At 42.2% G+C, this 23,501-nt stretch overlaps 1 protein-coding gene across 1 annotated transcript in view; it reads right to left on the bottom strand.

The window, feature by feature from the left end:
• Positions 1 to 22,957, bottom strand: part of LOC142404760 (ovostatin-like) — a 32,015-nt gene extending 9,058 nt beyond the window's left edge. The window contains exons 1-26 of the mRNA XM_075491760.1: positions 22,893 to 22,957; positions 21,064 to 21,247; positions 20,198 to 20,354; positions 19,267 to 19,319; positions 18,765 to 18,785; positions 17,808 to 17,976; positions 16,485 to 16,569; positions 15,692 to 15,809; positions 14,893 to 15,013; positions 14,556 to 14,665; positions 13,407 to 13,565; positions 12,384 to 12,605; positions 12,110 to 12,167; positions 10,710 to 10,855; positions 10,173 to 10,322; positions 9,362 to 9,532; positions 8,349 to 8,472; positions 6,908 to 7,007; positions 5,953 to 6,181; positions 5,235 to 5,361; positions 3,864 to 3,985; positions 3,141 to 3,192; positions 2,760 to 2,843; positions 1,612 to 1,788; positions 1,201 to 1,282; positions 156 to 312 (exon numbers count right to left, since the gene is read on the bottom strand). Coding sequence (XP_075347875.1) covers positions 156 to 312; positions 1,201 to 1,282; positions 1,612 to 1,788; positions 2,760 to 2,843; positions 3,141 to 3,192; positions 3,864 to 3,985; positions 5,235 to 5,361; positions 5,953 to 6,181; positions 6,908 to 7,007; positions 8,349 to 8,472; positions 9,362 to 9,532; positions 10,173 to 10,322; positions 10,710 to 10,855; positions 12,110 to 12,167; positions 12,384 to 12,605; positions 13,407 to 13,565; positions 14,556 to 14,665; positions 14,893 to 15,013; positions 15,692 to 15,809; positions 16,485 to 16,569; positions 17,808 to 17,976; positions 18,765 to 18,785; positions 19,267 to 19,319; positions 20,198 to 20,354; positions 21,064 to 21,247; positions 22,893 to 22,957 — 3,243 coding nt within the window. The remainder of the gene's footprint in view (positions 1 to 155; positions 313 to 1,200; positions 1,283 to 1,611; positions 1,789 to 2,759; positions 2,844 to 3,140; positions 3,193 to 3,863; positions 3,986 to 5,234; positions 5,362 to 5,952; positions 6,182 to 6,907; positions 7,008 to 8,348; positions 8,473 to 9,361; positions 9,533 to 10,172; positions 10,323 to 10,709; positions 10,856 to 12,109; positions 12,168 to 12,383; positions 12,606 to 13,406; positions 13,566 to 14,555; positions 14,666 to 14,892; positions 15,014 to 15,691; positions 15,810 to 16,484; positions 16,570 to 17,807; positions 17,977 to 18,764; positions 18,786 to 19,266; positions 19,320 to 20,197; positions 20,355 to 21,063; positions 21,248 to 22,892) is intronic.
• Between the last annotated feature and the right edge of the window lie 544 nt (positions 22,958 to 23,501).

Here is a 23,501-nt window from a genome sequence, read left to right as displayed (position 1 = left end):
AGAGAACAGTACTAGGAAGCGTAAGGGTGTGGTGATAAGCTTGTGTCTGGCAGAAATGATCCAAATCAATCTGAATGCCAGGACTGGGAGTTTGGGACTGGGAGTTTGGGACTGGGAGTTTGGGACAAGTTTGGGACTATACTTGTCTCAGTTACCTTCAAAGCATTGTTGAAATGTGACCCATCATTTTCAAAGCAGCCATCTGACTTCTGCTTGCTTGCCAGCCAGATCAAAGTTTGAGCCTGGACATTGTCATCAATGTAGATGTAGCGTCTGGCTTGTGCAAATGACTTGTACACAAAGGCAGTGAGCCTGCAGGTGAACCAGAAGCAGAAAGCAAGTAAGGTGTGAACAAGACCAAGAAGGTTTACTAGCAACTGGATATGCATAGAAAATGACATAAAATTAACTCCATAATGTCTGAGGTAAAAGAAACAAGTGTTTTGTAAGTTTTAAATAAATAAGATAATTATAATCCTGATATTAAAAACTGAGCTGAGGTTTCTGTGCTGCAACCATTCTTTCAGAGCAGGGGTAAAGTATAGACACAACTTGATGACTGATGATAGAAATGTCTGATCTTAATTAATAGAATTATGAAATAAATTAGGTAGGAAGGGACCTCTGGAAGTCTCCAGTCCAACCACCTGCTTAAACTAGGGTCAACTTCAAAGCTCAGTCAGGTTACTCAGTCTCTTGTCTGATCACATTGTGAAAATCTTCAGGGATAGAGATATCCACATCCTCTCTGGGCATTTGTCTCACTGCTGCAGCTTTCTCCTGGGGAAGATTTTTTTTTCCCTTTTACCCAGTTGGAGTTTTCCCTGTTGCAACTTGAGTAAGGACAAACTCTTTTCTTTACCCTGTGCACCCCTGACAAGAGTCTGACTCTGTCTTTTCTACAGTCCCCAGCTAGGTAGCGGAAAGCTTTACCTAGGTTCCCCATTAGCCTCCTCTTCTACAGGCTGAACAAACAGTTCCTTCAGCCTCCCCTTGAACATTATGTACTCCAGCTCCCAATCATCTCATCATTCTTTTGTTGCACTCTCTCCAGTTTATTAATCTCTCCTTTACTAGGGGATCCAAATTAATTGAGCTATGTCCATTTAGTCTATTAAAAATAAGAATCACTTAATACTTTGATCATTTTTCAAAGCCTAAAGATCCTGCACTAGGGAAATAGAAAGTGTGATCACTTACCATACACTCCCTTCCCTATCTCGTGTCCCAAAGGAGCTGTAGGATCCATCCCGGTGTTTGTATGATAGCTGTTTTTGGTACCCTGAAAACACAATAAAGAAGACATATTTTCTAATCACAGAAAAGGACTAGTTCTGCTGTTTATTCAACTGAAGCAGTAAGACTTTTGAGTTTAATATTAAGTAATGTATGTCTGGTGAATAATGTCAGCCACTTTGTGGCTGACAATGTCAGAATTCTAGCTGCTTTTGCTCCTGGAAGTACGACGTGCTTCTTTGGGGTGCTGTCATTGCCTGCTCCTATGCAATAAACATGGTGCTAGAATTCAGAGATCAGTGTTCACCACGTAGAGCTTTAGAGTTCAATGCACACAATCACAATATTAGATGGAAAAATCTGAAAGCCTCTCACCTGTGGATAAAAATCCAGTACCCTTGACTCTAATCTCTTCAGTCAGCTGCCCAGTCTTATTCAGATAATCCAGGGCATAGATGTTGGGTGTGAACAAGGCCATGTTCTGCTCTCCACAGCCATAAGGCATATGGAGGAGGTTCTCCATGTTCCTCAGGGCTGTACCCAAAATGTCTCCTGAAGAATGAAAGATATGAGAAGTCAGTTCAGTTCCAACATGTTTTTATTACACAGCATTATACATTGCTTTATATTACGTTATTATGAACCCAAGGACCAATATAGAGTAATCACAGTAACCAAAGACACAGCTTAGAAGAAAGGCTGAAATGCCCCCATCTTTTATTTTTTATTTTGATGCTGGACACCTGGGAGAAACTGAGAATTTGAGAAAAAACTGAGCACCAATACTGGCTGGCATGGGTTCTGAGAAACAGCTATGAACCCCTAGAAGGCTTAGCCTTCTCTGCTCTTTACAACCTGCTTCCCATTTTATGTATACATGTGAGAATGATGTGTGGGATATGATGCTGATGGGCTACAAAAGCTGCATTGCACAGTATCAGCACACCTCATACTGACCCAGGCATACAAAATGACTGTGTTTAGAAAGCAATCTGAGTTCAGAACCTCAAAAAATTTTCACTGAAGAGTGTCAGTCTTAATAATGACTTTAAGATTAGTAGAGTTGATTGGGACCTAAAAGTCTTATTCTATGGGAACTTATTGACTGACAAATGTTTTTCATTATGCGAAAGCATAAATTTGAAATTATGCAGTCAGTGAAGTTCTGAAGTCTTCTTTCCAAGAAATCAAAATATTTTTTTTCCAAGAAGTCTGCCTTCTCTTACTTTTCTGCTGAATTAACTGTTTTACTATATAGAACAGGATATGCTAATGCAGTATAATCTGAAATGCAATATAAGTTGAATTAATTTGACTATTTTGTCCTCTTTTGATATGAGAGAATTCCGAGCAACTTTTGTCTTTCACTGCCATTTTGCAAAGTAGGAGACATTTCCTCTAAAATCAAGATTAAGTATTTCCTCAACTTTACATTAGTTTTGCACATGCATACATGATGGCATTTGGTGCAGCACAAGAGAAATGCCATTTACTTTTGTTTTTAGTCTAAGCACTAAACTTACCAATGACAGAAAAATAAGCTCTGGCTGATCCCTGCACTAGGTTTCTTGGCAGACTGAGAGACACTGGTTCAGAAATCGTTATGCCTGATGAGAAAATGTAGCAACAAGAATTGTTAAAATCATCTTTTTTTCCAGAAGTCTTCACTTTGTAAGCATTACTACAGTGACTGCTATGATCTGCAGTCTGGGTAAAGAAAATGCTGCAGAGACTTGCCCAATGAGACGAAGGTATCTCTGAAAATCCTGAATTGTAGCCCAGCACCTTAACCCTGAGACCCTCTTTCCTCCCCTGGAAGGATCTCCGGTTTTGTAGGACAAAACCTACAAGACAGTGAAGCAGTTCCACTGACTCCCTGGTATGAATGAATGAACTTGTCTTACCTTTTGTACAGATGAGGGAGCTCTGAGTCAATTCCTTTTTAATACCTTCAGGCTGTTTGATTGCAGGGAAGTGGTCAGGAAGGGGAAGAAAAGTGTAGAACATCACCATGAAACCATGACAATTTAATGGTGTAAAACAGTATGTGGATGTGGCTATCCAGACAGTGCACCGCTTGTACCCAGTCCTACCCTATCTCCACTAGAATATCTCTTGGTCCATGGCTCCCTCTCTCGTTTACCCAACACCCTGTCCAGAGCACGTTCCTTCTTAGAAAGTAGTTATAAAATAGACATTTCCAGCCTCTGAGAGGGACTCTGTCCAACTAATCCTATGTGGCTGCTGCTTTATGATGCTCAAGATAAATCCTTTTCCTTTTATATCTGCCCTCCACTCACCTCCCCAGTATTAGAGTCACAGGCTAAAGGCATTTATAGGTTAAGGTATGGAATCTCCTCCCTTCTGGCTACATCTCTACTGACATCCGTGGGGTGTCAGGACTTAATATGCTCATGGGCCCAGGAAGGAGACAGTGGCAGGAGGACAGCGGACGCCACTGATCGCTGTGATTTACACTCTCATTTTCACATGGAGAAGCCTACTGTACACAGCTCCATCTGTGTCAGCTGCCTTGCCTCCCCACACTAGCTAACTGCTTCTAACCCACAGCTATAGGAACTGCAGTTTCCACAAAGCAGAAAGCACATGCAGATTTCCTACTGTACCTCAACAAGTAGGGGTTGAATCAGTGTGTCCCTGTGAATTGTCTCCTCTTCTGGGGATGTGCTGTTTTCAGTACCTCTGGTATTTAGTTTGGCCTCAGCAGTAATCGTGAATTTCACCTCACCTGGAAAAGCCATCCACCAGCCCAAGAAAAGAAAGTTATCTTCAATGCCTACAGTTACCCCTGGTTTTCACTACCGCTTCTAGGCTGATGGAATGCTGAGAAATGTATTCTGTCTGAAGGCAGCTCAGTAGAAACAAATTTCATGAACACTTCACGTCTGTCCACTAGGGCCAAGCAGTGGTTGCCTGGGGCCCTAGTATGAGGAATGAGGTAGGGGTGATCCTGGCCAAAAAAATGACTGAACTCACTACCAGTTTCCACCTCTTCTTAGCCTTGTGCTGAGTTTTCTCTGACCTAGGTCAGTGTTGCAATAGTTATAGCTCTGCTGCCTCTTTCCTTCAGATGAAATTTGTTAACTGAGGGGCAACACTGAGGAGCAGCCTCAGTGCTGCTGCAGCACTGAGGAGCAACCCTGAAGTGAGCAGCTTTGCAGGCATTGCTCGCTTCACCCCTGAAATGACTGCAAGCTGGAAAGCCAAAGGAGTTTTCTACTTGGAACAAAATACATTATTATCAGAGTTACCAGGGAGAGACAGCAGCTTTCTTTTTTTCAGCTCTGCAGTATTATTTCCCTGCATATCCAGTTTTCATCTCACTATAATTTTGCATCTTTCTCAGTGAGTTTGAAAGAAAACAGTCATACTGACTATAGGGTTTTAGAAATGGCGTTTTAAAGAGAAGGTCCATCTGTGGTTCCTTTTGAGAAGAATCTTTGCTGATTAAAAGTTTTTTGTAGTTCATCCTTTGGGGCACTTACAGATGCAAGCCATTGTGACTGCTTTTTTAAAAAGACAATGTTGAGTTGAAGGCAGTGTGAATTAACACAGCTGCAAAATTGGGGAGGAGCAATGTCCTCTTTGCCCATCAAGAACCCGGTCCAAAATTATTAGCAAATTTTATTCTTAATGAATACGTTTGGTTAGGTGCAAAACTGTCAGCTGAAAGATCATAGGCACATGAAATCCTGCCAGTATTTCACACATAATGTGGCAAGTGAAGAGTTCTTCCTAAAATGGACAGGAAATGGTCTACCAAAATCAGAAGAGATAAAACACCAGAACAATTCACTGCTCATTCAGTGTGTCTAAGGGAACTTTAGCAGAGGTCCAATACTAAATTTGTGGAGCAATTAATGGAGCTGTCCAGAAATGCCTGCCTGTGGATTACTGATGCTGCATTAAAGGGTGGGAGTGACAGAGGTAGAAAGATCAAACAGGGATATATCAAGGTGATGAAAAGACAAACTTACCGAGTTTGCGGGGGCTAACAGTCCAAATATAGGTTTTTCTTTCATTGGCACACACCCTTGCTGTGTTGCCCTCTGGTGAAAGGATTTCTGCCTTGTAGTCACTCGACTTTGCCAGTATGGCACTGATCTGAGACAAAAAAAGAAGGAGCAAGATTACAAATTAAGTAGGCTGCCCCTAAAGTCAGGCTACAGGGCAAGGGAGACTTGCTGGAGAAGTTATGTGTCATCTGAATCTGTGGGATGGTACCAGGACAGAAGCGTGGGGCATCTCTGAGGAAGTGGCAAACCTGTCTCTTTTCTGCCCACCGTTAGTGTCTGGTTTTGACAGAAGTATACCAAGGTGTCTGTGCTCGTTAGTCAAGTCTTCTTATGAGTTACTGCTACATACAACATACTCAGTATGTATTGTGTTTTGCACAGCTCAGCACCCATACCCTCTGCTCAAGTTCTTCCTTCAGGAGCAAAAAGAAGAACTAAATTATGTAGGGATAAGGACCAAATTCTTATCTTCCATGGACCAGCCACAGTGATCATCGGCCACATTTTCCTAATGTTATGACAGGGACAGGTCTAGGGAGAGAGGGTGAGAGAGTAATGTGTCAGGCTAAAGCGTGAGTTAAACACTTATTTCTGCATTTCTGATGCATTATGCAGGAGAATGCTGGGATCTCTGGGAAACAGACAAACCATATAGGAAGGAAAAGGGAACTTGATATACCTGGATGCATTTGTTGAGGTAGTTGAAGACGTTGGCTATTAAATTAAATTTTTCTCCTCGAATGACAGAGTATGGCAAAGTGAGATCCACAAAGAATGGTTGGAATGCTGTCAGTGAAACAGGTGAGGAGATGCCAAACCCAGCATCATCCTGCACGCAGAAAGCGCTAGCTTTCCATTCTGTGATGGTGTCGGGAATTGTGTAAGAGACATTAACCTCTCCCCTGGAACTGAGGAAAATAAGAAAAACAAAATGATAAATGATCTTTGGCATTTTCAAGCCAAATTATAGAATAGGCTCCCTGCTTGAGTTGGTACTTCTGTTTTCATCTCACTTTCTGCAAGATACCTCTCCATATTTAAAAAAATATTATAAAGCTGGAAGTAAAGATGAAGGTGCTGGTGAACTATGTGTTAAAAAGCACTTGGAAGAATACTCAGCTTTTTAAATTTAGAAATACCATTTGTTTAAATACCATAATGCCCAAACATACAGATTAGAACCAATAAATTTGGATTAATGTTCTGGAACAGCCCCTGGATGCATAGTTAAGATGGAGATATTCTCATTGCAGATGCTATGATAGCCTGGAAAGAAAAACAAAATAACCTGAGTTTTCTACTGCTGAATTAAAAAGTATGATGAAAAATAACAAGTTTTGCTCCTGCTCTGTCCTAAATAAATGCTCTTATTTTACTCTTAGCCCTTATTCTTTCTCCCCATCAGAAGGATAGGGAGCAGAGCACAGAGAAGATATCATTCACAGTTCAAGTAGGTTTGACAAGTAGGTGTACAAGGTTGGGAGCTCAACCATCATTGAGCAAGATGGGAAAAGGAAACCCGCACCTACAAAGCAGACATATGTTCCATGGCTTCTTCCTAGAATTCATTTCAGCAACGTGTATCAACTCAAAAATCCACACGAGAGGTAAGAAGTGAAGATAAAAATACTTACTCAGTATAAACCAGATCCCAAATCCAGGTCTCAGGGAAGAATTTCCGAACAGTGTTAACACCACCCCCAGCAACAATCCTTGACTCATCTAGAAGATTGTGTATGGTTAAAGTACAATATTAGAGAGGTCAGGCCAGAAGAATCTGAACTGCTGTCAGACATGCTCAACACCAAAAATGAGCACTAAGTATTCCATTTGAGCATTTTCCCATTCTTTTTCACATAAAAAAAGAAAATTCCAGGAGATACACAGTACAAGAAGAAACAATTTCTTATCTATTCTCTTTTCCCATGGAAAATACTATAAAATTTAGCTATTTCACAAGACATTTCACTTTATTTCATATTGAAAGGTCTCATCATCCAGTTAAAGGCATGTTCCCTGTACTCTACCACTAGCTCCCTTTGATTTGCAAATGTGCAACAGTAGCCAGTATTGTCACCAAAGCTTATAATGCTTAACAAACCTCCCTGATAACTCAATCTTTTTTACCCTGTTCAGGAGTTAAAACTGGAGCTGAATATCCAGTCCACTGGAAAACTTTTGTTCATATAGTCAAACTACAGGTCTGATATGAGGAACAAAGGCCTCTTTCCAGTTTTGCCATGGACTCAATTGTGATGTCCAACAACTCATTTAGCATGGAGGTACCTCAGATTTCCTAGCCATATCATGGAAATAACAATACTTTCTTATTTTGCTGGACTTAGAATCATAGAATCACAGAATCATTGAAAAAATCTAGGTTGGGAGGAACCTCTGGAGTTCTCTAGTCCAATCTCCTTGAAGTAGGACTACCTTCAAAGTCAGATCATGTTGCTCAAAGTTGCTGCAGTTTTGAAAATGTGCAGCAATGGAGATTCCAAAACCTTCTGGAGAACCTCTTCCAGTGTAGCACAACTCTCACAGGGAAGAACTTTTCCTAGTGTTGAATAGCAATTTCCCTTGTGGCAACCTATGACTACTACTTTTGCTCTTTTGCTGAGCAATCGGACTTGGAGAAAGATAATCATAACTCTTGCTGATCTATAAAGTGCTTTGGAGACTAAGTGCTAAGTATGCTAAGTACTGTGTGAATTCTTAACACTGGAAATTGCCATTATTTTTCTGCATTGGCATTTCCTTTTAAAAATTTAATTGAATTGTGATTTGATGAAAGGTTCTGACCTGAAAAACCCTGGAAAACTAGTATCAGTTTATGAAAGAAGTAGTATCCCAGTATTCCCTGTCTTTTCTATATGTACCCTAGGCCTAAGTGAGAGAGAATTGACTGTACTGCAAGGACCGTCAGAAAGAGATTACTAGAGATTCCTGGGACACATAGACCTATTCCCCACAAAAACATCAACATGCTGGCTATATTTTATACAGGCAACAGTTTTGAAGACCAGGCAAACTGGAACTGGAGATACAGTATGAACCTAGTTTTACCTGGGCCATAGCCACTGACATGCGCAACACCATGGTCAAAAATGGCAGGGTAGTCTTCCATATCTGATCTGTCTTCATTGCACAGAACTGGCTTCCGTAGCACAGAGTTGGTAAAAACCTTCAGGCCCATATCCTGAATGTGAAAGAATCAATCACATCACTCAGGGCATGCACTAGCTACCAGTGCATGCCACTTCTCCCACCTGGGGTCGGTCTCTTCTCCCATGTAACAAGTGATAGGACAAGAGGAAATGGCCTCAAGTTGCACCAGGGGAGGTTTAGACTGGATATTAGGAAATTTTACTTCACTGAAAGGGTTATCAAGCATTGGAACAGGCTGCCCAGGGAAGTGGTTGAGTCGCCATCCCTGGAAGTATTTAAAAGATGTTTGGATGAGGTGCTTGGGGACATGGTATAGTGGTGGTCTTGGTAGTGTTAGGTTTACGGTTGGACTCGATGATCTTAAAGGTCTTTTCCAACCTATACGATTCTGTGATTCTGTGTGTGTGTGATACCGCATCTCTCTCCTCCCTCCTCACATCCCACCCTTTCAACCCTGAATATCACAACTCTTTCCCTCCAACCTCCATGTCTTTCTTATGGAGCAGTGACACCTGGTGTTCTATGAAGAGCAGTAATGATGGGGCTTATGTTAGGTCTTAACTCATGGGGCCAGCAGGGAATGGAGGCAAGTGTATCAGGAAACAAGTGGCCTGCATCACGGACTCGTATCTTTATTAGGAATGCCTGAGGTCATGAGCCAAGGCCATGGCCCTGCTTAGGAAATGTCTACTGAAGCATGGGCAGGATCCCAAGGGATATATCTAATAGTGATTCTCAGTCTTCCTGAGTAAGAGGTGAGGATGAGAAGGCAGAAACTGGGTGATCAGAGACTTTAGGCAGTTCCAGGCATCACCTGCCTTCTCTTAACAGTAAGAACCACAACCTGAGAAAGTTTAATGCTAATGTGCATGAATGCTTCTGGAATACCTCCCACTCAAAGAACCGCACAGAGCACATACCCTGAAAATCCTGTAGACATCGCCATCACGACTGACATTCACAGGTTCATAGTACAAGCCATCAAAAAAGGTGGTTTTGATTGGGGTACACTCCTCTGGCTTGTCATCTTCCAGGTTGAGCCCATTGTAGTAATAGCCATATAAATCACTCACACTAAGTTGGTAATACACCTGGGAGGTGAGAATGACTAGTGTAAACACAAGGAAGGTCCCAGGCAGGTGCAAAATCACATATATTCAAAGCTTATGGTGGCCCCTGAGCAATCCCGTAGACTGTGGTGGGTTTGCCCAATGATGCCTACCTAGAGGATGAGTAAGCAATTTGGCTGGTGATACACAAGAAGGACTGGACTCTACCCCCCTCCTTCTGAGCTGCAATGGTTTTGTGGGGTGAACTTGAGCAAAAAGCATGGAGATATACTCCTGAGTTATGCAGAGAGGAGATGGGAATCCAACAAGATACTAGCTGACATCTACAGCTTTTGTTCTGGGCCCAAGGCCTATTTGAGTCATAAAATGCAATTTTGACATAATCACTCCCCAGGGAGGAACTATGCTTTCAAGGATTTACATTAGGCATACTCTTAGGACGTGTCTTACACTGCCATGCTTTCCAAAAGTAAATGTTCCACTATCAGTTTCTGTCTTTGAAGTGTACAACTGCCATAGACCTTTCTTCAATCACTGACATGTCTGTTTCCAAGGGAAAAACAAAAACATAGCCAGCAGCAGGTAAATCACAGGTGGGAACTGGAATGTCATTCTGGATGTCCCTAGGTCAAAAGAACACAGGACTGGGGATGTGGCTTACGTTTTCAGCAGATAATTCTCGCTCAGGCTGAAGAAGAAGGACACTCTGATCTACAGCTCTCAGGGCACAGTAGGAGCTGGCAGCAGCTTCAAGGTGGAGACTGACTTTAGAGCCAGGGAGACCCTGCTTCTCAGAGAACTCGAGCTGGAGCTGTAATCCAAGACAACCACACAGAAATTAGGAGAATCAGCTTGGCACATAGATCTAAATCTCACCTTTCACCAGCACTCACTCTACTCTCGATGGGGCAAAGCTCCTACCGCTAGATGGCCCTTCTGAATCCCTCTTCCGTAAAAATCCACAGCCCCTATAATCCCCTAGTCACCTCCCTCTCCCCGCTCCATTGAGAATTTAGTTTGAGTCCGAGCATACATGTCAATGCCAGGGACAGGTTCTCATGTTCCCAGGCTCATCTGTACTTTTTCCATTCCTAAAGGCCATCCCTAGTGCAGGGCTCTTGATGAAGTCATTCCCTAACTGTTCTCTCAGCAAAGAGCCAGCTGATACAGCCCTTGATAAGAAAGCAAATGTTTTCACCTTGTTTTTGAAGCATACATCGCTGCGTATCCAAGAGCTGTCAGCCACTATCTCCCCATTAGGATGCACCGTGTAGAGCAACAGCCTCGCGCTGGGGCCAAGCTTCTCAGTGGCAGTTAGTGTGATGGAGAATATACCTCTGGGAGCTGTGGAAGTAACATGAAACAGGGGAGGAGAAGCCAACAAAAGAGATTAGACAAACCTCAGCTTTGGTGGAAGGACCACATATTTATCCATAACCTGCCAGTGCCTCTAAAAACAGGGAAGTTGGATATTGGAAGATTCATCTCTCAGCGGCTGAGGAACAGCTCCCATCAGCACAGCAAGACAACAGATACAAACTGGAGGATGCTGAGAGCAGGGTGCTTTGCAGAGAGGGGTCTGAGATGAGTAGAAGCTGGACACGGAAATCTGTGCCTGATTGCTATGAGAAGAGCACAACATTGCCTTTGGGTCTCAAACCTAGAACCTCCTACACCAGAGGAGACAGGCCAATCTCCTGAGCTAAGGGAGCGCTCTATTGACACTAGGACATATGAAGTTCTTACCTACATGTATGACAACTACTAGAGCAGGGACAGGAAATTAAGCTTTCACATAAGTTTTGGTGAGTCACACACTATTACACACCTTAGTATTAGCTTCCCATTAATGTGGAAAAACCACATGGCTTCAAGCTGATTTCATGAGGGGAAAATCATATGACATAACTGCCTTTTGATGAATGGGATGCCTCTCGCTAAACCATAGGGGAACCTATGCTGTGCAGCCATACTCTATAAATACCCAGAGAAAGACCAAAGATGGCAAATACTAAACAACAAGTGGAGTGGGGCTTAATTAAGCCACTTATTGAAGACTGGAAATAAGTTCTGCAAGAAAAGACATTTTTAACAATGAAAGAACGAAGTTCAGTTTGTTGTGATTGGTAGGACCATTGTCATTTGTGGGTATTTGGAGACTTCTGAAAGTGCAATGAATTCCAAGCAGTTAACTGCTAAATATCCCTGTCAAATGGGACACGTATTATTTCAAACTTTGCAAAAAGTTTTAGTCTTCTAATTAGTGAAGACTTGGATGTCACAGAATAACTGTGAAACTGCAAATACTCCTTGGCAAGAAATAAAGCAGAAGAAGGTTACATTCCTTGGTGTTTGATCATAACAAAGTTTTCATCTTTCAACTAACAAGATCAATTTGATTATGATATGGGGGACTGGCTAGATGCTGCAGCAAAAGCACATGATACTGTGAGTGGTGACAGGTCATGGGGTTTAAAGAACTAGTACCTGATTTAGCTGCAGTTCTCTGCTTTCACCCCTTCTTACAAAACTTACTAATGCTCTGGTGCTCAGAATGATGCTCTGAAGTACAAGTAAGTAATATGGCCTAGAACTTACCATCAGAGATGCTGACTTGCTTCTGGCCACTGAGAACAATTTTTCCTTTTGTCATCACCTGGACATAGAAAAATACTTGTGAGACAGGATCAAAAGCGCCTTCTCCTTTCCCCCATGAAATCATTGATTTTGAGTAGTGTTCTGAGAGGCTTCAAAGGCCATCAAATCAAGCTGTGATCTGTAACCACTATCTGGCCTTGAGATTTCTGCCCTATATGGTGTTCAAGAGAAGGTGAAAGAAAAGAGATGTTTCGGGAGTCAAGGTAGCACTTACCACATAGTAGAAGTTTGTGGCATTCCTGTACCCCTCTCTGTTCAGGACATAGTGAACGTTGATCGTTCTCTGCTGGCCACAGCTGAGCTTCTCCTTCACTGGCTCGATTTTCACAAAGCTATTGGTCCGTGAGTAGAAACGTCGGACAAAGAATAAGGCTTGGGGCTCATTATCATTCCTCCAGATGAAGAAGTCTGCACAGTCATCTGGTGCCTGCCTGACCTATGAAGCAGAAGAGTCATACATGGGGAAACAACAAAGTGGAGTATAAAAAAATGGCAGGCAGGTGAGAGGCAAAGGCATCTTCCCTCTAAAATATTCTGCTGGGAAGCTGATTTTGTGGGACTGTTTAAACCAAGAGCAAGAGATGATGTGAAAAATTTGTGCTTCACCAGTCCAGAGCGGGGGGACTTCTGGACACCTTAATGTATCCAGACACCTATGGCACATTGCAGTAGGGAAGTTGTTTCAGATTCTTGCAGGATTGGGACAGGTTGTATAAACTGCTAGGACTTACTGTGAGTTAGAATAGCATTGTTCTCAAACAGCCTTCTTTTTCTCAGCTCTTCCCATCACACCAGAGAAAAGGCATGAGAACACAAGAAGACAATTTGATGGTAACAGACATGAGTGTCTGTCAGCAGAAATGCAGGGAAGCAGGCAGCAGCAGGGAAAGAGGCTGGATGCATCCAGGCCGGGTGGGGAAGGCAGGGCAGTCTGTGAGGTGGGTCCTCTAGCACACAGAATAAAGAGAAGGAAGATGGCTGCAGAAAGGTCTTCTGACCAGAGGGAAAAGTAGGGAGGTGCTGAAGATCACTGCAGCCCAAACAATCCTGGGGTGCAGCCTGCCACTCTTCAGGCACTGGTGCTTTCTCATACTAGTTTCACAAATGTTGCAAGTGTTGGTGGACTGACTGCCTACTTCACCTGAAACAAACCTGTCAGCACCCACCAATTGCTTCTAATCCCTCTCTCCAATGAAGGATTTTTTCAGGAATTAGGTTGAAGCCTCTATTTACTTACACTCAACTTAAAACGGGGATCAAAGAAGTTGGATGTGTCAATGGAAAAAGCAGCAGTGCCGTTCTTGTCAGTGGTATAGTTGGCCAGGTATTTTTCGTTGAGCTCCAGCAGGACAGTCCTATCAGCAATGGGCTTGCCATCCGCATTTGTCACAGTGATCTGAACACAAAGAATACCCAAGGGATTCAGAAAAAAAACCAAACCAAAAGAATGGGAAATGCTCTGCTCATGAGAGGACACTCACTTAAGCATGGAGGACAATTGCAGGGAGTAGAAATCAAGTGAAATGTATTTAAGAGGCAAATGCTCCTCAATATTTTGAAGGAGCAGGAGTTCTGTGACAGGCAAAGGCAGGCAATTCCCATCAGTGCAAGGACAAACTATATGTCACAGAGGGAGAAGGAATTGTTTATATACATGATCTCATAGAAAAGATTCTTTTAATGAAAAGTCCTGTTTCTCTTCAGTAACCATTAGTTCAGTGTGCCATCACATAAGTTAAAAACTACTGAGTGAGAGATGATGGTTTAAATTCTTACCTCATGCTCTCCTTTCCTGAGCAAATAGAAACAGAGGGACTCCAGGGCACATACTCTTTGGAGGGCACTGATTAACAAACCTAAAGCAATCAGGTGTCTTCATGGCCACAGGTAACCTGTGGAGCCCAGTAGCACCCCCCAGCTCCTGGGCATCTGTGCATACCTTCTGTCTCCATTGCATATTAGGACGATGCTGTGCGGCTCATCCTCCTTTCTATACCTGGGTTTGTCCTGCATGTGCAGGTTGGTAAGAATTTGGAATATGCTCCAACACCTATACTGCTTTAAGTAAAAATCCCTGGGACTGTGTGGTGCAATGCAGGGTAAATTGTACCTTTAGTTTAGGCACAGCTGTTGCTGAAGTAGTTTCTTGCAGACTCTTCTTCCCCACTCATATGACCTTTCACTTACCCACCTTTTAGGCATTCTCTAATTATGGCAGAAGAGAGACCCTAACACTCCAGAACTATGCAGCGGTCACTGTTATGCAACATTATCACAGGAAGTTGTCAGCACAGAGTTAGGGGACATCCTTAAATGGGGCAACACAGAGCTCATCATGCTGGACCTCAGGGAGTTTTGATCTAAATGTATCCTCTCAGGTACCCACCTCACCATAATAAGGAATTCCCCTCTTGTAATAGAGATCCATATTCTTGAACATCACTCTCTCATTTTCTTGGGTGACTGCAACATAGTCATAGCCTTTCACCTGGATACCTGTGAGACACACCCAATATAAAGGGGAAGAAGCAGAAATCAGACAGGGGAAGAAAACTGTTTCTTTTAAAAAGCTATATGGAGCACTGATGCTCTGGAAGGAGAGCTACATGCAGAAATTGTGATTGTTGGTTGTTTGCTGCACAGCTCGGGATCCAGGAGATTCCTCTCAGAAAGTACCACCTGTTAGCTTTAATCAGCTACTCCCAACCTCCACTTGGTGTTACCTGTCCCATTTTCAGTGATGATGCTTTCTACATTGAGGCTGGTATACATCCTGGCATAGCTGCGGTAGAGCTGGAATGTTTTGGTGGAGATGACAGTGTTGAGGCAGCCATCCTTCCCCAGCTGAAAAAGGGGCACAAAGGGAAAAGCCCATTTTTCTCAAGGTTTGGAAAATTGCTCCTGAATCTGTATTAGTGGATCTCTGAAGAGCATCATGCCTCTGCTCACATCTTCAGCTCCTACTTTCTACTCTCTCCCCTCCTACCTTACACTTCTCACTCCCTGGCTCCCTTTCCAGCTCACTGTTTCAATATCTTCTACCCTTGCACCTGGAAACCTCTCTCCTCATTCCCCTTAGTCCTCTCTATGCTCACGTCCCTTCTCACACCCATCTTGCATGATGCCTGAGGTCTATGACCAGAGTACTTTGAGTCTGATCTAGTGGAGAAATTAATCATTAGTTTAACATTGTGTCCTCAAAGACTCCCAGTACAGATCTGCTGATTACACTTGGTAAGAACACAGCTCCAGTGTTTTAGGAATGATCACAAATTTATAGTTTCATAAGCTTCCCTCCCTCCTACTGACTTTCTGAGGGAAAAACTGAAGTCTCCTAGTAAGGTCATGGGTAAAAACTGCCTTCATGGTCTTTCAGCGTTGTCTGTGAGATAGTGAGAAAAAAACATGCCTCTGGCATTGTGTCTCTGGTGTTCCCCAGGAAATGAATGAGGCCACCAAACACTGTGCTACATGTTGGGTAGTAAAGCTGACAGGGAAGAAAGGCCTTGCCCTGTATCATACCAGTCCAGTGACAGCTTTGCAGGTTTCTTTCTGCTTTTCCTCACATCGTGGACTATAAAAGTGCTGCTGACACACATTGATTTGAGCATTCCCTTGCACCGGTTGGCCATAAGTGTACCTAGGAGAGGAAGAGACAGAAGAACACAATTATGTGGACTTAGCGTGAAACCTGCAGAGCAAAGAGCAATGTAGACTCTAAACCCCTCAGGAGTGCCCTGAGGACAGACAGAAGAGCAGCTGGGAATTAGGACCAGTTAGCCCAAGCAGAATTCCCTTCAACTATTTTTAGGCTGTTTCTAGCATCTTACTAAAAAGCCTGCTTTACCATTGTCTTGGTGTAGTCATTCTTCAAGGTCTGAAGCTGGAAAGTGGTGCTGGGCTCAGGGTTGGGATATCACTCCCTGCTGCTTGCTTTTTGTCATTAGTGCCTTACTCAAAGCAGGACGTATTGCAGAAAGATCCCTATTCACCCCTTTGGCTCATGCCACCCTGCCCTTTGGCAGTGTCACAGCCAGCAATCTTAATGTTAGATTCTCCTTCTGTACTATTTGTCTCCTTTTCTGTAATAATAAAAACAACAGCTAGCAAGTAGTTCTAGGCTCTCCCAGTTCTAATTCTGCTATGTAATGGGAGGAGAGTTATCATATTTCATGTCATGGAAGTCATAGCTAAAGGAATTGCTCTAATCCATACTCTGAATCAGCAGCAAGGTCCTTGCTTCCCAGCACAGCACACCATCCTCTATCCCGTGTTTCTTGTGCACAAATGTGTTGTTCTTAGATCTGATACTTACGAAGCACAAACGTTCACCCTGACTTCTTCATCAAAGAAAGAGATCCTCTTTGGCACACTGGTTATCACTTCAAATTTCGGCAGCACTGGGAATGCAATGTGAATATGACTGCTGAGTAGTTGCACACCATAGGCACGTGCGTGTGTGTAAGACAGTAAAAAAACAGTTGGCAAAGGCAATTTCACCAACAAGGGAGAGAAAATGGTTCAAAGAAAAGACTACCTAGGAGCTGGCTGTAGGATATTATAAAATAACTTTTAGTGGTAAGATTAATAACTTCTTTAAAATGCAATAATAATGATACTAATAATTATAACAGCCACAGTAAGAACTGTGATAAATCACTTTAATTGGCTGTACATTTTCTTCAAGAGAAAGGTGGGAGTAATGCTGATGTCTCAAACTAGTTAAGCCCTGGAGACCAGAAGTGATTATGCAATCCAGCCCCACTGAAGGAGAAAAGCAACAGATTAAGTGAAATAGTAAAATCAACAGGTCACTGTCACTCCCTCTTTTCAGCTTATCCTTTGGTGCAGGTCACCAGCCATAATGACAACAGAGCTGGAGAAGGCCTTTTTCTCATGCATGTGAAATCACAGGAGACTGGAAGGTATGAAAGATCTCTGGAGGGTAAGCAGGAAAGGTGCCTTATTGCCCTTACAAAAAAAGGAGACAACTGGGAGTTGTCCAAGCCTTCTCTGGGGACTACTAAGGAAAACCTGCCACTAAAAGATGAGAAAACTTGTAAAATCAAAACAAATTTAGCAACTACCTTGATATGGTTGATTCCAGAGAGTAAGCAGATCACTATGAGGGCTCTGGCATCTCCACTACCCATTGTTTTCCATCCTGTGCTTCCACGGGCCATCCAGCCTCCCCCAGTAACAATCTGGTACCTATTATTTAATCTGTCTGATAGATAATATCTTCAGATTTCTACTGCATATTGTAGCCTAGTGCTCTTCATACTGTGATGACCTCCACAAAACAGGATAGGCCTGACTCATTAATTTTGCCTCAGAACAGATGGAGAGTGTAAGGCCTGAGTGATAGGATGCGGATCCCAAAGTCACACAGTGACTTTGTGCCAAGCCCAGAAAAGAATTAGACTCCTAATTTAATTCCTGGAAAATGGTGCCTTTCTCAGCATTTCTTTTTTCCCTTCTTGCCTTCACTTTATCCACCCAGCTCTCTCAATGTCTTTCTTTCTCAGGATTGAAGTGGAGAATTCAAAGCACTTAAACTCTGCATTAGCAGCTCTGATCTGACTTAGGCAGAGTCAGCCTCATTGCTGGTGCAGGGCAGTTCACAGCCTTTGCTTACCGTATTCCTCCACTGTGAAGAAGTGGTACATTTTTTCACCTGACTTCTTCTCCACAGTGATGTGGTAGGACCCCAGAATAGGCTCAGGGATTAATGGAAAGGCGAGCTGGACAATTCCATGCTTAGATGCTACCTCCAACCACTGGAAGATCTTGTTTTGATCTGGATCCTGGCGAGTGGGAGAAAGAGATGTACCAAAACCTTTATCACCTTGTTTCTTGTCTTCTTGCCTTCTCTTAAGTTTTATATCCTCGTGTATTGCCTAAATGTATCACAGTGCGAATGTGAGTTCGGGCTAATGACATATACTCTGACTTCCCATTAATTTTCCAGATCTGTTTGTGCATTAAACAAGCCTAAGTTTATGTTTAACTGGAAATTAGCTACACTTCCAGATGATCTCAGATCATCCAGGAATAGTACATGATTTGGACTCAGTTTGCTTACCTGTAGCTCTTCTATAATAAATCTTTCTGACTCAAGTCCTCCTTCTGTAAAACGGGAATATTATGCTGGCCTCCCTTAGAAAGTGCTTTGAGATCTAGTGATGTGAAATGTGGTAGAAGGCTGATTGATTCATTGTTAGTCTGTCCGCCAGCAGAACATGACATTTCAGAAAGTTACTATTGTTATGCCTGTATGAGAATGAGGCTGTTTCACCAGCCCATTTACTGTAGTCCTACCGAAGTAAGACTACACTGAACACTCTTGTTTGAATCCTAACAATAGACACAGCAACAACCCCATGCCATCTCTGACTAAGATCTCCAGTTCTGCTGATTTCTTCTCCTCTGGTGTTTGATAATGACTACTGCCACTGTTCAATGTCAAGTCCATTGGCTTTAGATGATGTGCTTTGAGTGAGTCTCCCTCAGCTATTGACACTATGGGCAATGATGAAGTATACATAGCCTTTCCAAAGCAACTTGTGCTTTAATGGCGTGTTGCATCTCTTACCTCAATGAAGATTTGAGGATACTGGAAGAGGAAAAAAAGAGAAAAAAAAAGAAAAAATGATCAAAACATCAAGAAATTAACTGTGGAGCTTGAAACATACTAGAACATAAAGAAGGCTGTGAATAGCTTTCTCTGGATATAGAAGACTGGGTGAAGGAAACAATTTGAAACTCACGTCTGTAATTAAAAACATAATTTTAAGGGGGTAACCTATTTGTGAATTTATCTTTTCTACAAAAAACATCCAGTCTCTTTCTACGTATCTGGGGCAGATGAAGTTAAGTGACTACAAAATCTGAGCACTGTGAGTGCTTTCAGACCCTTTGCCCTCTATAAAGGCAGAGAAGGGATGGAGTGTGAAGTTAAGGAGTTACAGCAGTTCTTCAAAAACATCAGGAGGCCTATCCCAGGCCCTTTTTATTCAATTTCTAAGTGAAAGATTCCCAGCGAACAGGTACCCCAAGAGGGTGCTTGAAAAATCTTGACTATCTCTCATACTTACTGTCTCCTGAACAGGTCTGAACTGGCTGTCCAAAGCGACCACACGAAACATCACTGAAAAAGACATAGGACAAAAAAGGATCATTCACTTTAGCATTGGTAAGTCACTTCCAACATACAACTGAAACAAAATTTGCCCAGGCTTTTAAGGAGAACTAAAGAGTCCCCAGAGAACTAGAAAGGATGTGATTACCTTAGCCACTGAAAAAGAAAACCAAAATAAACTTGTCAGCTGAAATATCTTCAATTCTGACCCACTGGGATTAAAATAACCTCTAAAGTAAATACAAATACTCTGTACTGCCTCCATTTCTTCTTGAAGGACTCAGTTCTTTGGAGCGTTTCCTAAAAAACTGTTTATACAAATGAATTCAATGAAAAAATCGAAGAGAAGGAAGCATTTGTCTATATTCTAAGTCTAAACCCTGTGCAGTACTGAAGTATAATTATACTAAAGAGATAAATAACTATACCACAGCTAGTACTGTCATTTAAATATCGTGATGGAATCAGTGTTGTGAATCAGATTAGCAGTTAAGTAGGAAAAGCTGTTGACAGGAAATTGCATGCTTACTTTATTTTTATATGAATTTTATTAATTCGAAGCTTAACCTATTATTTTCTGTATTTTTAAGGACACTTTATGTGACTGACCTCAGTAAACCTGGCAGAACTCAAGATCCTGTAAATGCAATTAACTCAGTAAAAACACATGAACTCTACTCATTTGTTGCAATTTTGTGAATCGGTTCTATTTTTCACTGACTTTTGATGAGCCCAACCTCAGATGACAGTTATACACTATCTGAAGGATTGCTCATGGCTGTCGCAGTCCATGGTCTTTTCCTCCACAAGAGGAAGTCCTTGTCATTCTAGACCCACCCTTGCACTCTGTTTCCCAATTCACTAGCTGACTCAAACTCCTTCAGCACCTTTTTGCCCTGGTTTGTAGATGGGTTTGTCCGTCTGGATGAAGACAGCATTATCCACATTCTGAATCGCCACTGATCTTCTCTCAGCTAATTTGACTGTGGTGCCTTTGGCAGAGAAGGAAATGAATGCCAGGGGATCAGAAGTAGCAGGAGGAACCTGGAGAGAAACAAAACCCCAGAGGAAAAGTGGTAAAACAGATATGTTGAGGTCCCCTGATGCCCAGGGTTCTTGAGTAAGAAGATACTGACTGTCCAGTGAGTCAGAAATAGCTTGTGCAAAGTCATGAGAAGCCCCATCTTTGCCAGTGAGATAGTCTCTGGGAATTTCTGGTGTGGAAATCCCATAATCTGTCACCAGCTACTAAGGTTTTAAGCTATGCCCTGTACTATGCATTTCCTCATCTCATGTAGCTACCTGCCTGTATGCAGGCTGCATTGCCCCAGCCATGTAGCTCAATTCTGAGGTGTTTTCTCCTGCTGCATTCTGGAAGGCCTAAGCTTGGGATTTGTTTGGCATATCTGTCCAGATCTTGCAGAGTCACAGGAAAGGGAATGAGCATGTCCCAGATGGGTTCTCCAGCTTGATAATTATGACAGTCCCATAGGGCGCATGCAGCTGTGATGGTAATCAAAAGCTTTTTTCTATTCACTGTGTGAATGGAGATGGAAAGTCTCTAGCTTCCCCCTACAACCCATAAGTCTTTCTTTTTCCTGTCTATATTGTCAGCCTTTCCAGCAGTTTATCTTTTTTCATCCTATTCCCTGCCCGGACTCTTCATCTGCTTGCCCTCACTGACAAGGAGAATTGCACTCAGAAGTATTTCCAGCTTCTACACCCTCTTCAGTAGTCTCAAAAGAGAAAATACCTTGAACTCGCAGCACTTGAAGAAATCATTCTTTGTCACGGTTTCCTTAATGAGAGTCTTCTGGATACTGCCATATTCCAGGACAATGCTCAGGGACAGAGGCTCGCTGAGTCTGTGGAACTGCACACAAGCAGTCTGTGGAGAGTCGCTCCGCACTACCGTCGGGACCAGCAGCACATACTGACTGTAAGAAGGCAAGACCAGATCCAGGAGTTCAGTCATGAAGGAAAGTCAGAGCAAACAGGAGAGGAAAATACCACAGAAATGCCGTTCGTGTGAAGGAAGACACGTCCAAAGCTTGCTCAAACCAGTGGAAGGATTTCCATTTATTTCAATGAATTTTGAATAATGTGCTAAGAAAGTATAGATGACAATATTTTGTCCCTCACAGTTCTTTCTGAGCTGAAAGACTGGCATCATTCTATGCCGTCTCTTACCCAGCATGATACCGCGTCTTTCCTTTCCAGGTATTTACACAGCTCCAATTACTAAAGTGTCTAAACACCTGACAAGCATAGCTGCATTTATCCTCCCACGACCTATATGTATACTTAAACCTCTGGAACCTCCCATAAGGAGGAGTGATATTTAGCTTCTTTTTGAGATCAATGACAAAAATAGTATTTAATGGTTGCAACAAATTTTTAATTTCTTTTTCTCTGGATATCTCTCTGTCCAGATAAGAACTGACATATCATAAGTAAATCAGGATAATGCACAAGAAATGCTCCTGCTTTTCCATTTTGCAGAATATTCCAGGGAATACTCAATCTAACCTGCATGCTCTGTTTTCATGCCTCTCCCTGTGTTGTGTTGTTTCCTTTCCTTCTTTCTTCCATTGGGCTTTTTTAGTTTTACTACTCTCTATAATTAGGGTAGCCTTCCTTCCCCAGATTCTTCCTCTGAAAAACATTCCTTCAGATTTGCTATATTTGGCTAAGGTTCTTTTGCTGGCCTCCCATTCTCTGCTGCCCAAACTGGTCTTTTCAAATAATGTATGACAGAATTGATGAGTTGGTTCTGCAGCACAACATGAATCGCACAATCTTTTCTTGGTAATCTGATCCTTTCCTTTTTTTTTTCTCACAGCTTTGCTTGTTCATATTGACTTTATTGTTACTTTCACTTGCCCAGTTCGGACTGCACAATATTCAAAGACCAAAAGTAAAATGATTAAAACCGACACTGTATCTGAGAAAGCTAAACCCTCCAACTTTCACAGTATTTTCCTTTAGAACTTTTGAGAAGGGGATTTAAGCTCTAATGTTGGTGTATTTTTGAAAATTGTGGCTGAAATCTTCTGTTTGGATAAAGCCACGGACATTGACAGTGCTGTATAAGCTGTGACAGCACAGCAGGTGCTACTAATGCTAATGCTAATGCTAATGCTAATGCTAATGCTAATGCTAATACTAATACTAATACCAGGATTGCCATTCAGCATAGTCCCTAGTACCAGCCATTATCTGGCCTGTAGCACCTCCTCATACACCATGGTCTCTCTGTACTGCTGATGCATATTAATCTGATCATTAGTATTACTTGCTAGTCTAGTCTTGAATGTCCTCGTCACTTTACCCATGCACTTCAGAATTCACCTACTCCACTTCTAGGTTTCTGTCATTCAAATCAGATTTCATAGCAGTTTTATGACGGAGAGCATCATTCCAAATCATCTTTCAGTGTCACCTACTTCCATTTCAGACACATTGCAGAACCTAGGTCTCAAACATCCAGTTTATTATATAGCAATGTCCCAGAAGAAATTAACTGGTTGGAAAGATATTAAAATATTTTATCATAAAAACATGGAATATATGATCACTTACGGTTCAGAAGACACTGTGGCAATCCAGTTCAAGGACAGAATACTCAGAAGAATCCTTGACCACATCTCTGTCCATGAAGAAGAAGAGAGACTGATCTCAAGCAGACAGTCTGTCTTCTGACTTTTAAACTGGCCTGAGACGGTGCTCCTCCTCCACGGCTTCAATCATATTCTAACAAAAGATATCTACATAAAATTTGCATAGGTTCATCTTCCTCTCTCCTGTCTGTTCTCACACTCATTGAACTCTCAAACAATAGCTTAGGATGCTCTCATATTTCACATAGCTTTGTGAGGTTTTGCAAGCCAAACCGGTTCCTGCCCATCTGATTGTTTTATTGAAGCTTACCTCTCTGATTATTGCGTCATTGGTTGAAGGTTCCTTAATGTTTCAGCCTGTTAGTATTTGCCACTGCTTAAGTATTTCCTTGTTCTGTGAAGATCTCCCGTAGATACATCTCACAAAACAGAAGTAATCTTAACACAGTGCTATTGTATGCCTGCGTAGGGGCCTGGGCAGTAATAATACAGCGTCAGACTATATCTGCATTCAGTATGGCACAGAATGAAACTCCTAATTGTAATCTGGATTTCTTACTGCACACAGTAA

This window comes from Mycteria americana, chromosome 1, assembly GCF_035582795.1.
Source record: "Mycteria americana isolate JAX WOST 10 ecotype Jacksonville Zoo and Gardens chromosome 1, USCA_MyAme_1.0, whole genome shotgun sequence".
NCBI lineage: Eukaryota > Metazoa > Chordata > Aves > Ciconiiformes > Ciconiidae > Mycteria > Mycteria americana.
This window is presented reverse-complemented; position numbering and strand designations above follow the sequence as displayed.